The 13,460-nt window shown below is 45.0% G+C and overlaps 1 protein-coding gene across 1 annotated transcript in view; it reads right to left on the bottom strand.

Annotated features, from left to right (window-relative positions):
* Nucleotides 1-13,100, bottom strand: part of LOC139667841 (mitogen-activated protein kinase-binding protein 1-like) — a gene marked incomplete at its 3' end in the record, with an annotated part of 43,668 nt that extends 30,568 nt beyond the window's left edge. The window contains 10 exon segments of the mRNA XM_071547313.1: nt 1-6; nt 3,819-3,879; nt 3,882-3,978; nt 6,604-6,786; nt 7,190-7,327; nt 8,302-8,472; nt 9,772-9,829; nt 10,080-10,142; nt 12,855-12,974; nt 13,096-13,100. The exon segment at nt 1-6 is cut by the window's left edge and continues 193 nt beyond it. Coding sequence (XP_071403414.1) covers nt 1-6; nt 3,819-3,879; nt 3,882-3,978; nt 6,604-6,786; nt 7,190-7,327; nt 8,302-8,472; nt 9,772-9,829; nt 10,080-10,142; nt 12,855-12,974; nt 13,096-13,100 — 902 coding nt within the window.
* Between the last annotated feature and the right edge of the window lie 360 nt (nt 13,101-13,460).

A 13,460-nucleotide genomic window follows, 5' to 3' on the forward strand; every position in this document is an offset into this window, starting at 1 on the left:
AACTGACTGAGGAGGAGGAGGAGGAGGAGGAGGAGAGAGAGAGGAAGAGGAGGAGGAGGAGGAGGAGAGAGAGGAGAGAGAGAGGAGGAGGAGAGAGGAGGAGGAGGAGGTGGAGGAGAGAGAGGAGAGAGAGAGGAGGATGAGGAGGAGAGAGAGGAGGAGGAGGAGGAGGGAGGAGGAGGAGGAGAGAGAGGAGAGAGAGAGGAGGAGGAGGAGGGGAGAGAGGAGGAGGATGAGGAGGATGAGGAGGAGAGAGAGGACGAGGAGGAGGAGAGAGATGAGGAGGAGGAGGAGAGAGAGAGAGGTGGGAGAAAAGAGTTAAAAAAGAAAGACACATTTAGCATACAGAGAGAGAGAGATTGGTGAGGCATGACAGAAGGAGAGAGGGACAGACAAGAGCAGAAAGAGGAAAAATGAGAGAGAGAGAGAGAGCGAGAGAGAGAGAGAGAGAGAGAGAGAGTTATTTTAACATGATGGCTCCCTGTGGGATTGTGGGTAAATACCAGCAAGCTAACTGTAGTTTAACATCTACAGAGAGAGAGAGAGAGACAGAGAGAGAGCGAGAGAGAGACATACACAGAGAGAGAGAGAGAGAGAAAGAGAAAGAGAGAGAGCGAGACCAATGTCCTTGTGCCAACTTGGAAACCCCCCCGCTGTGTTTCCATGGTAACCTCTCTCTATTTCCAGTGGTCAGCTGACCTGAGTGACAGCAAGTCTCCCAGCCATCTGAAACCAGCGAGCAGCGAGGTGTGTGTGTGTGTGTGTGTGTGTGTGTGTGTGTGTGTGTGTGTATGTGTGTGTGTGTGTGTGTGTGCTAAGATTAAAAACTGCCCATGTATTCACTTTATTCACATGGCGGCCATGTTTGAGTCAGGCTGGGAAACCCGACCTGGAGGACAGGGAGCAGATGGAAACAGAGGAGAACTAACTGCCGTTTGGACAAAAAGTTAAAAATACACAACGAGATAATCTGTCAATTGACCTTATTCACACGGCGGCCATTTTGAACAGTCAGGGTGTGAAAGTGAGTCCAGCAGCTCTGTGCTACATCACAAACATTTCACACTGAAAAACACATTAGAAATTAGGGCTGAACGGTTTTGAAAAAATATCTAATTGCAATTATTTTGACTGATATCGCAATTGCGATATGATTTGCGATATTAGAGGGAATGATAATTTTTACATCATTATTCTCATTTTCATTGAAAAACGTATTAAAATGATTATGGTGTGATTATTGCGGGGATCTGTACCAAACAAAGATGTTTTCTTCAGTCTGTAGAATATGATGTGTAGGCCAGGACATCTCTGCAGCACCACAATATTTACTTTAAAATGATATTTTGACACATTTCACCTTTAACAAATATTGTGTCTCCTGCGATTTGAAAATTGCAGTCGGCCATATTGCGATTTCAATAAAATTTTGATTAATTTTTCAGCCCTATTAGAAACAAACAGATCTGAACAATCCAGAGAATATCGGTTCATATTTTAATATATTTGGTTCATTATCACTTGCTCAAAGTAAAAAGTTGTAGCCGCACTCCCAGAGCTCTGCTGCAGAATATTTTATTATTTAAAACAACATTTGGACAGCAACACTGTCTTCATCAGCTTTTATTATCATTCATTACCACTAGCTACCAGATCTAGCCTAGACAGCTAGTAGCTAACTAGTAAGCTAGCTAACTAACTTCCTGGTTAGGTTAAATTGTCTAACAGCTACCCTGACATCACCCCCACTTGTGACAAATGCAGAAACAGTGATGCTGCCCTTATCCTCATGTGCTGCTCTGCCCTCAGTTATAAAACCTCTGGAAAGACGTCTTTCACACCCTATCCAACATCTTAAAGCAGAATCTAGACCCGGACCCTCTGGTAGCTCTGTTTGGCTTTACTGATGAAGACGATGCTCATCTGACATCTGCAGAGTGCAGCATGGTTTCCTTTGCCTCGCTCTTGGCTGGACGCACAGTCTTACTCAAATGGAAAGAAGCTCCCCGCCCACTTAGCCAGCGGCTTCGAGACATAAAGACATAATGTCCTGCCTTAAACTGGAGATGATACGCTTCTCAATCAGTGGCTCTGGGGAGAAATTCTATAAGACCTGGGGACCTTTTTGACAAACTTTCATAACACCCAAACGACATAGTGTGACATCCATTCAAGCCCTGCTGCCCTTCACATGAAAATAACACCTGACTTCATGGAAATAGCTACATCTTTAGTTTTATTTCTTTATTTGTAGATACTGTGCCTCGTACCTATTCTAGGTAAGGGGGTGGGGGGGTAGGGACGTCTTACTTTATTACTGTCACTATTGTCACTGTTTTTATTTTTATATGATACTACATTGGTGTATATTTTATAACAATGTGGAATATGCCTGCCCAACCCTGGGAACTTTTGTGGAAAATCTCAATAATTAGATTTTGAAAAGAAAGAAAAAGTAGTTGTGGTTGATATTTTGCTGCTAATTTGACAACTGTTCAGTTTATCTGAAGTCCTCACTGATGTGTTGAAGCTAGATGCCAATCCAGGTAGAGTTTCCCTCCACAAGTGTTCAAAATGGCCGCCGTGTCAGTGAGGTCAGGGCGGTGGAGAGACGAGCAGAGCTGGAGAAGACGGCAGCATCTGGACTGATGGATTTATCTCAAAACAACCAGTCAGTCCATAACACCGGCTAATGCTAGCAGTCAGATAGCCTGCTTCATGTTGTGAGTATGTATGTACTTCTATCATCATCATCATCATCAGCATCATCATCATCATAGGTTTCATAATGATGAAACCCCCTGCTATATGCCTACACAGGAAGAGGAGGATGAGGAGGGGGGGGTTTATGTGTTTATCTGCATATGGATGAATGATGTATGAGGAACACATACCAGACCGCCTACACACACACACACACACACACACACACACACACACACACACACACAGTAGCACTACACAGAGGCAGTCTTCTCCAGTAGTTGTGTGTGTGATCATGTTGTCAGTCAATCAAAGTCACACTGTTGTCAGTGTGTGTGTGTGTGTGTGTGTGTGTGTGGGGGGGGGGGGTGTTATTAAATAATACATGATCCAGCAAATGTCAAAAACTGACTGAATTTCTCTTTGTCCCTCTGTCTGGTTTGTGAATCGTTGGTTTTGTTGGAAGCTCCAGACACACTGAGGGGAACTGATGTGACGCTTTGAAGGCCGACACAATTTTTAGATTGAATCTGCTGACAGCTGATATTTTATGACAATACTCTCTTTAAATTTGACCATTTTCATGACAATTTAAAAAAATAAAAAATCCTAATATTTAGCGTTTCCTCTGTAATGTTATTGTTGTCAGGGTGGACACTAAAACTCTCCACTGAAAGCAGGATGATGATGATGATGATGATGATGATGATGCTGATGATGACTGCAGGTAGATGAAACAAAAGTGGGGACAGTGGACATCCCTGCCTCACTCCTCAGGTTCAGAATGTGTTTTTATTATTATTATTATTATTATTATTATTATTATTATTGTTAGCATATTCCTGCATATTGTGTGATCCAACTGTCTCATTAGAATCAGTTCAGGTTCAGCTCTTCCCATAGACAACCAGTGTGTATTGATCAACTCTATAGTTAATATGGAATCAATGAAAGTGCATCAGATCAGACTGGAGCAGATCAGGTTAATAAAAGGATGATTTCAGACCACACACTCAAATCCTGTCGGGGTGTGTCTGTGTGTGTGTGTGTGTGTATGTGTGTGTGTGTGTGTGTGTATGTGTGTGTGTGTGTGTGTGTGTGTGTGTGTGTGTTACCTGGCGTCCACCATCCCGGCGATGTCGGCGCCCAGGCAGTGTGGGCGGGGCAGAGTGCACAGAAGTGCAGGCTGCCGGGGCTGAAGGCGCGAACCGTCCCGTCAGAGCAACCACAGAAGATCAACTCCTCTGTCACACACAGACAGGTCGCCTGGGACGCCTGCAGACAGACAGGCAGGCAGACAGACAGGCAGACAGACAGACAGACAGACAGGCAGGGAGACAGACAGACAGACAGACAGACAGGGAGACAGACAGACAGACAGACAGACAGACAGACAGACAGACAGACAGACAGGCAGACAGACAGACAGACAGGCAGGGAGAGAGACAGACAAACAGACAGACAGGGAGACACACAGACACACAGACACAGACAAGTCAGAATTGAACCCACAACATGTTTTGTGTGTGTGTGTGTGTGTGTGTGTGTGTGTGTGTGTGTGTGTGTGTGGTGTGTGTGTGTGTGAACTCAGTGAGAAAGTGTTTCAGATGAACAGGGAGATAATGAGAGTCGACCGGGGGAACAGAGAGACAGAGCTGCTATTGTCCCATTCAACCTCTCTCTCTCTCTCTCTCTCTCTGTCTCTCTCTGTCTGTTGTATTGGTGTGAATGTCAGTTGAACGGTAAAATGCCAACGCATAGAAACACAACTGAATAAAATAATATGAAACATCTCTTTAACTCTCTCCTAACCTCTCTCTATCACTCCTTCATGTCTTCATCCCCCTCTCTCTCTCTGTACTGCTGTTACTATGACTACTATTACTGCTACTACTACTTCTACTACTACTAAGTACTACAGATACTACTTTGCTCTCCATCTTTACCTCTTTCACTATCCCTCTTTTTCCCTCCTGACCCCCCCCCCCCCCCCGTAGTGACCTCTGACCTCAGCCGAAAACAAAACATCTCTGTGTTGTTTCCGGCGCTTCACCTGCCGGACCGCAGCTTCCTGACCGAGAGACAAAACGCTGCGATCACACAACGAAGCTTTCAGAAATGACTGGCGGGTTTTTTTTATCTCATCTGGACAAACTGAACACATTTTCTCTTCTTTGTGTGTTTTAACATTTCAGATGTGGAAGAGTGGATTGAGATGTAAATGCAGTGAGGGAGTGTGTGTGGGAGAGAATCAGCCAGACAATGAATGCTGTGTTCCTGGGTTTTTCCACTGAACCAGTCAGGCTGGTGCAGTATTAGTACTGTAGTACAGTATAGTATCAGTACTGCTGTACAGTATCAGTACTGCGGTGCAGTATCAGTACTGCTGCACAGTATCAGTACTGCTGTACAGTATCAGTGGTACAGTGAGTCTGGTGGTTTGATGGTTGATGTGTGAGGAACAGCTGTGACTGATGCTTCAAAACCTCCGTGAATTTGGGGGGTGGGGGGTTCGGGAGGGGCAAAGTCACTCAGCCAATAGGGTGAACTGTTGGTCATGAATGACAGCAGTGAACTGTGAAACCATCCAATGGAGTGAGAGGTCTGGAGTTTGAGACGGCTGCTGAGTCAGTCAGTTCAGCCAGCGGATCATCCTGCTGCTCTGAGTTTAAAGTTTAAAGCGGTTCACTGCTGGACTGACTGACTGATGAGATGAGATGCAGAGCGGAGAGTTTGATCTGACCGACTTACTGTGAACGAGTCGACTCTCTGGACAGGAGGAGAGGAGAGGAAGCAGAGCGGAGGCAGATTAGAAACGAGAAAATCTGACAGCAAACAGAGCAGAGCAGAGCAGAGCTTCTACTGACACTGAGGAAACCTCGTATGTCCGCTGGATTTGATTCTACAAACTACTCTGGTCACCATTCTGTAAATGTGCAGCATTAGTGTTCAAGTAGCAGCAGTACTACTAGCTGTAGTAATGATGGCATTGTAATAGTAATAGTAGTGGTGCTACCACTAGTAGTAGTAGCAGTGACAGCAGCAGTAATAGTAGCATTAGCAGCAGCAATACTAACAGTAGCAGTATCAGTAGTAGTAATAGCAGTAGTAGTGTTAGCAGCAGCAGTTCTACTAGTTGTGTAGCAGTAGTAATAGACAGGTGACTTTTTCAATAGAATATTATTAATTTAAGATAACAGCTAACAGAGAATAATAATCAATATTCCTCATCCCTGAGGCTGATCCAAACCACTGAATATGGATTTATAAAATATTAACAAGAAACCAGTTCTGTGACAGTCAGGTTTTACAGAAGGCACGGTCGATCTTGGCCGGCTGACCAGCCTCTCTTGGAGGAATTCGTTCTTCTCCCCTCTGGGTGGAGATACAGCTCCCCCAGGGTAAAAAGCAATAGGTTTCAATTTTCCTTTGTTCCAAGTGCATTAAATGTGCTTAATTTGCACTAAACCTTGACTGCACTGCTCAGCAGCACTGTATCATGGCTGCCACTCCAATGGTTTGATACTTTTAACGAACAGATACATTTTTTGGTTTGCTGTAACTGTTGTGATTAATGTCCCATGTCCTCTTGTATGTTGTGTTTGTGTTTTTGCCCTCTACTGCAAATCAAATTTCCCCTCGAGGGACAATAAAGATCTGATCTGATCTGAACTGAACTGAACTGAACTGAACTGAACTGAACTGAACTGAACTGAACTGAACTGTTTCCTTGAAGCCACAACAGACACTGCTGATCGCCTGGAGGCTCAAACGTCTGCTCTCTCGTCCTCTTTACAATTATTTGTTTCACATCATTTCCAATTTTTGACGTCGTTTTGTGTGTGGAAACCTGTTAACGTTAACTCTGTGGCGTTCCTAACGGCCAGCGGAGCCTCTCACCCGAAGCTCCACCCACTTGTCGAGCAGGCGGCGGTCGTTGAACTCGCACAGCAGGCCGGAGGAGGTGATGCAGAAGGTGGAGGCGGCCTGCCGGCCCCGCCCACACGCCACGTCACTGAAGAAGTTATTCCTCAGTTCTCCCAGCAGACCTGAACGCCCCAGGAGAGGGACGGTGGCGTTCACCTGCAGGGGGGGAGGGGTTAGAGGGGGGCGATCAAACTTAAAGACTCAGTAAAACCCAAACCCAGCCTGTGTAAAACCAGACAGCTAAAGGTAAACTGCATGATTTAACACTTTTTTGGTCGCTGCATGATTCCATTTGTGTTATTTCATAGTTTTGAGTCTTTACTGTTATTCTAAAATGTGGAAAATAGCAAAAATAAAGAAAATTGTGGAGTGACCAAACTGTTGATTGGTAGTGTATGTACAAACTTATAAATATGTCACAACTTATTTTCAGTACATCACAGAACAGGAGCATCATGCCAGTCTTTGCACTGCACTCATGTTAATTTTCAGAGTTTTGGGCAGTTTGACACATCTCTGAGTAAAAAGTGCGGACTTGGTAAGAAATGCGTGTCGTCACCTTGGAGGACTTGGTGTGGTCCAGGTACCAGAACTTCACGTGTCGGTTGCCGGCGGTAACGAAGTAGGAGCTGTCGTCTGAGAAGGAGACGGCCGTCACCTTACTGGAAACCTTATTGGCTGCCACCACCACGTTTTTCTGACACACACACACACACACACACAAAATAAGAAATAAATACAAGAAAATAAGAAATAAATAAATACACAGAGGTAGGAAAGATTTTCTTTTTAACTTTTTAACTTTGAACACTTTTAACACAATTTTGTTAATATTTTGATAATGATGCTGATAAGATATTATAGGGAGACTGAAGGAAAAACGTAGAAATGTTTTTCTGCTAAACACACAGCGAGTCGACATCACGGTTCAACAAGCTGAACACCAGTAAAAGTCAGAGTCATGTCAGAAATCAGCCGGCTGTTTCCTGGTAAACTAACCAGCTTGTTTCTGATCAACGTGACAAATAAACTGCAGAGGAAACAGCGGACAACCCTGGAACGTTCCACCCAGCGCTGAACTTTTGTTTTCTGCAGCGAAGACAGACAGGATGTAGAAATATCTGCTAAATGTACACTTGTCTTGTCTTCTAGTGTAAAGGAGAGAAGAAGAAAGAACTTTCTGCTTCTGCCTGAACATCAGAAAAACTTTTCTGGGGGAAAAAGATGCAGCAGCAATTTGTGTTCGGCCATTACATTTCCCAAATTTTGTTAATTTTTGCAAAATATAACCTATAAGACATTTTCTAATGAAATGAGATACTGAAAATCAGTCACACAATACAGTCAACCAGTCAGCCAGTAAACCAGTCAATAATCTGGCCATTCAGCACCTCAGTCAGTAAACCAGTCAGTAAACCAGTCGGTCAGTAAACCAGTCGGTCAGTAAACCAGTGAGTCAGTAAACCAGTCGGTCAGTAAACCAGTGAGTCAGTAAACCAGTCGGTCAGTAAACCAGTCGGTCAGTAAACCAGTGAGTCAGTAAACCAGTCGGTCAGTAAACCAGTCGGTCAGTAAACCAGTGAGTCAGTAAACCAGTCGGTCAGTAAACCAGTCGGTCAGTAAACCAGTGGGTCAGTAAACCAGTCGGTCAGTAAACCAGTGGGTCAGTACCTTCCAGTTCCAGACGTGGACCATCATGTCATGCTGGTATCCCACGCTGACGATGTATTTTCCGTTGGGGGAAAACGCCACGCAGGAAACGCCGTACTTATGTTCCTGCAGCTCCGACACCTGCTGCCGCTCCGACACGTCCCAGACCCGGACCGCCGGCATGTGACCGCTCTGAGGGGGGAGGGGGGGGGGAGGGGGGGGGGGGGGGGGGGACATCAAACTCCTGAACCAACTGTTTAGTCTCAAAATCCAACACACATTGGTACGGAAGCTCATTGAGGACATATATTCATACATTTTATTTATGCCGTTATCTCCAGATAAAAAAGTTAACATAATTGACCATTGATTGATTTTAATTTAAATTAAAATCAGGTATAAATACAGTCAATATTTGAGGATTATGTTTTAAAATTTGAGTCAAATCTGGAGGCAGCAGCAGACCTGGAGACACACACACACACACACACACACACACACACACACACACACACACACACACACACTCACACACACACACACACACACTCACACACACACACACACACACACACACCATGCTGAGCACCTTCTGCCACTCCCATGCTCTCTCTTCTTCTCTTTTGCTCTTTCTCCTGCACTTCACTGACACCCAGTTCTTTCTTTCTTTCTTTCTTTCTTTCGTTCTTTCTTTTTTTCTTTCCATATCTACCAGTTTCAGTATATTTTTCATATTGTTTTCTCCTGGATGTTGACATTTTGATCTTGCTTTCTCTCACCTCCATTATCATTCTCTCTCTCTCTCTCTGTCTCTCTCTCTCTCTCCTTCAGACACAATCTGGCACCTTGCCCCCTGCTGCCATGGCAACCACTGAACACACTCGCTCCAACACACACACACACACACACACACACACACACACACACACACACACTCTCAGGTGGGTGGTTGGTGTGTTTCAGCCTGCAGCTGTCTGACTCTTTCACTTGATTCTTAAACAGCTGAACACAGTCAGTACACAGTCAGTACACAGTACACAGTCAGTACACAGTCAGTACACAGTCAGTACACAGTACACAGTCAGTACACAGTCAGTACACAGTCAGTACACAGTCAGTACACAGACACACTGTGGCAATACTTCTTCAAAATATTATAACTGTGATTAAGATTTGGACAGGAGGCAAACACAGTACTAACACAGTACTAGCAGAGTATTAACACAGTACTAACACAGTACTAGCAGAGTATTAACAGAATACTAACACAGTACTAGCAGAGTATTAACACAGTACTAACACAGTACTAGCAGAGTATTAACACAGTACTAACACAGTACTAGCAGAGTATTAACACAGTACTAACACAGTACTAACAGTACTAACACAGCACTAACACAGTACTAGCAGAGTATTAACACAGTACTAACACAGTACTAACAGTACTAACACAGTACTAACACAGTACTAACACAGTACTAATACACTCACCTCTCCTGTAACCACATATTTCCCATCTGGAGAAAAAGCTAAAGTGGTGATAGTTTTCCTGTGGAGAGAGAGAGAGAGAGAGAGAGAGGGAGGGAGAGAGAGAGAGAGAGAGAGAGAGAGAGAGAGAGAGAGAGAGAGAGAGAGAGAGAGAGAGAGAGAGGAGAGAGAGAGAGAGAGAGAGAGACATTTGAAACGAGAATCAAACTACTTAATGTAAAAGTTGATGTAGATTGTAGATGTAATTTAATTGTCTAATTGTCTCAGCTGATTGGCTGGACAGGAAATGAGAGCTGATTGGCTGTTGGTACCTGCAGCTGTTGAAGATGTGATGCTGTTTGTTCTTCTTGGGATTCAGCAGAACAACAACACACCTGGAGAGAGAGAGACAGGTGAGAGAGAGAGAGAGAGACAGGTGTGAGAGAGAGAGAGAGAGAGAGACAGGTGAGAGAGAGAGAGAGACAGTGAGAGAGAGCGAGAGAGAGAGAGAGAGAGAGAGAGAAAGGTGAGAGAGAGACACACTGATACACACACACATATATGATACATGAACACTCAACACATACACACAAATGCAAACACACTTTCACAAACATGCAAGCAAACACACACCCACTGTACTGTATATACCAGGCCTGTTCAACTGGCGGCCCGCGGGCCAACTCCGGCCCGCCAATCAAGTCACACCGGCCTGCCGATCAGTTCTGTTTACAAATAAATAAAATTTAAAACCTGAAGAAAAAAAACTCACGCGAATAATGGACATTTTTGCCACAATAAATCCTTCAAACCAGCAGAGTGCTCCTGTGTTCTGTAAACTGGATCCTGTTCTGCACTCCGGTTGGTGCAGAGTTGCCAACTTGGCGACTTTGTTGCTAGACTCAGAGACTTTTCAGACCCCCTGAGACTTTATTTCTCAAAAGCGACTAGCGACAAATCTGGAGACTTTTTCTGACCATGGGAAGCAAAGTTAATGTGTTGAATCCCAAATCATTTGGCAGTAAACTGGTTTGGCTGATGCCGGTTTTCTCTACTTGCCTGTCTGATCCAGAGTCACATGATCACAGTGTAGCTCCTCCCTCTGCTGAGAGCAGGGGCTGTAGGATAGGGTTCACTTGTAATTGCTACCGGCGTACGCCGAAACTGCCCGGGTGGGCGGAGTCAGCACTTATATTAAAACGGGCTACGCCGCAGCGTGCATAACAAGTGCAGCATTATATATTGATATGCAAATTATTGTATGACATCATCAATGTTCAATTCAAAGCTGATTGGTTGGACAGGTGGTGACAGCTGATTGGTTGGACAGGAGGTGACAGCTGATTGGTTGGACAGGTGGTGACAGCTGATTGGTTGGACAGGAGGTGACAGCTGATTGGTTGGACAGGAGGTGACAGCTGATTGGTTGGACAGGTGGTGACAGCTGATTGGTTGGACAGGAGGTGACAGTGTGCTGCAGAGGCTGCAGACAGAAAACGAGATGCTGTTGTTTATGATTTGTTCAGTTTGATTCGTCTGCTCACATTAATATTTAAAATCTACAGTCTATTTATACAGCAGCCTGAGGGAACACAGCTATCCAAATCCACCATGCAAACTGTGTGTGTGTGTGTGTGTGTGTGTGTGTGTGTGTGTGTGTGTGTTTAATGAGTGACCCAGCATGACCGAGCAGAAACAGTTGAACTGTGTCTCTAGACTTTCAAAACTGTCCTGTCACGCATGTAAACCCTCCAACTCTCTCTCACACACACACACACACACACACACACACACACACACACACACACACACACACACACACACACACAGAGAGTCAAACTTCTCTTACTGAGGAAATATTCTCAGCGGGGAATTTTCCCCAAGTGGAATTTTTCCTTGTTTGGGAATCTTTCTCATTTTTCTCAATTGTGTGTGTGTGTGTGTGTGTGTGTGTGTGTGTGTGTGTGTGTGTGTGTGTGTGTGTGTGTGTGTTGTGTGTGTGTGTGTGTGTGAACAGTCCAGGTGTTGCAGGTTAGACATCACAGGCCGACCTGACCTTTGACCTCACAGGGTGAAACACACAGAGAGAGAGCCAGGAGCAGCAGCCTGGCATCAGCCGGGACGTCCCGACTCTCCCAGGCGACCCGAACGCAGCGTGACAGACAGGTGATGATGTCACAGGTGACATCATCACCGCCACACACAACCAGAACACAGAGAGCGAGCGGCGGTACGGCCGGGACAGGAGGGAAGTGTTGAGTTTCTCCTCCGGGGCAGAACAGACAGACGGGAGTTTCACATGAAGAAGAAGAACAGAGGAGAGACCGATGATGTCACAGACTGAATAACAGAAAGTGGGACAGCAGCACAGTTCGGACTGAAGAAGCTTTTCTCCAACATGGCTGACGCACTCCCCAGGCCACTGATCAGTTTCACTGCTGCCAGCAACTTCCTGTCTGTGGTCACAACACAGGAGTCACTGACATGGTTAGTAGTAGTAGTAATAGCAGTAGTGTAGCGTCCGATATACTCTTATATATAAACAAAAACTCAGGAACTTGTAGTCTTGGAGCGTCAGGAAAACCGCCTCCATTTATTTCTCAACACAACATGATACAACAAACACATCGCCTTCACTCTGATGTCACAAGCCTGCGCCTCCTCGCTCCAGGCATTACCAATCGAAGACTGTTCAATCCAGCGCCTACAGTAGTAGTAGCAGTAGTAGTAGTAGTAGTAGTAGCAGTAGTAGTAGCAGTAGTAGTAGTAGTAGTAGTAGCAGTAGTAGTAGTAGCAGTAGTAGTAGCAGTAGTAGTAGTAGTAGTAGTAGCAGTAGTAGTAGTAGCAGTAGTAGTAGCAGTAGTAGTAGTAGTAGTAGTAGCAGTAGTAGTAGTAGCAGTAGTAGTAGCAGTAGTAGTAGTAGTAGTAGTAGCAGTAGTAGTAGTAGCAGTAGCAGTAGCAGTAGTAGTAGTAGCAGTAGTAGTAGTAGTAGTAGCAGTAGCAGTAGTAGTAGCAGTGGTAGTAGTAGTAGTAGTAGTAGAAGGCTTATACATGTCCAGAGTCAGGAAACAGGCAGGAAAGGTCGGTGCAGACCCGTCACACCCTGCCTGTTCCTCCTCCTCCTCCTCCCCTCCTCCTCCCCCTCCTCCCGCTCCTCCTCCTCCTCCCCCTCCTCCTCCTCCTCCTCCTCCCCCTCCTCCTCCTCCTCCTCCTCCTCCTCCTCTCCTCTGGGAGGCACTACAGATACACAACTACAGTTTCTTCCCACAGGCCGTCACTCTGATGAACACTTAAATCAGTCACACAGTGACAGAAACTATCCCTGTGCAATAAACCTCTAACACCTACCTCATGTATATAATTACCCCCCCCCACCCCCACGCATGCACACCAGACACACACACACACACACACACACACACACACACACACACACACATAACCCTAACCGCAATACAAAGGGGGAGGAAAAAAAAAAAAAGCAGGAGTGAAAGGCCCAGGTCAGGGATTTCCTCCTGCTCCTCCTCCCCATCATCATCATCATCTGTACAATATCTGATTTAAAGATGATTCTTGATTCTAATGTGTATATAATGTGTGTATAATGTGTGTATAATGTATGTAATGTATAATAACTCATGTATATAATGTAACCTGTTACACCAACAACTCATATTTATTCCAGCATCTTTGCACTCTGCACCATTGCACTA

Source organism: Centroberyx affinis, unplaced genomic scaffold, assembly GCF_046629955.1.
Source record: "Centroberyx affinis isolate AG114_WGS23_722 - 3 ecotype Tasmania unplaced genomic scaffold, CSIRO-AGI_Caff_v1 ptg005807l_1, whole genome shotgun sequence".
Taxonomy (NCBI): Eukaryota; Metazoa; Chordata; class Actinopteri; order Beryciformes; family Berycidae; genus Centroberyx; species Centroberyx affinis.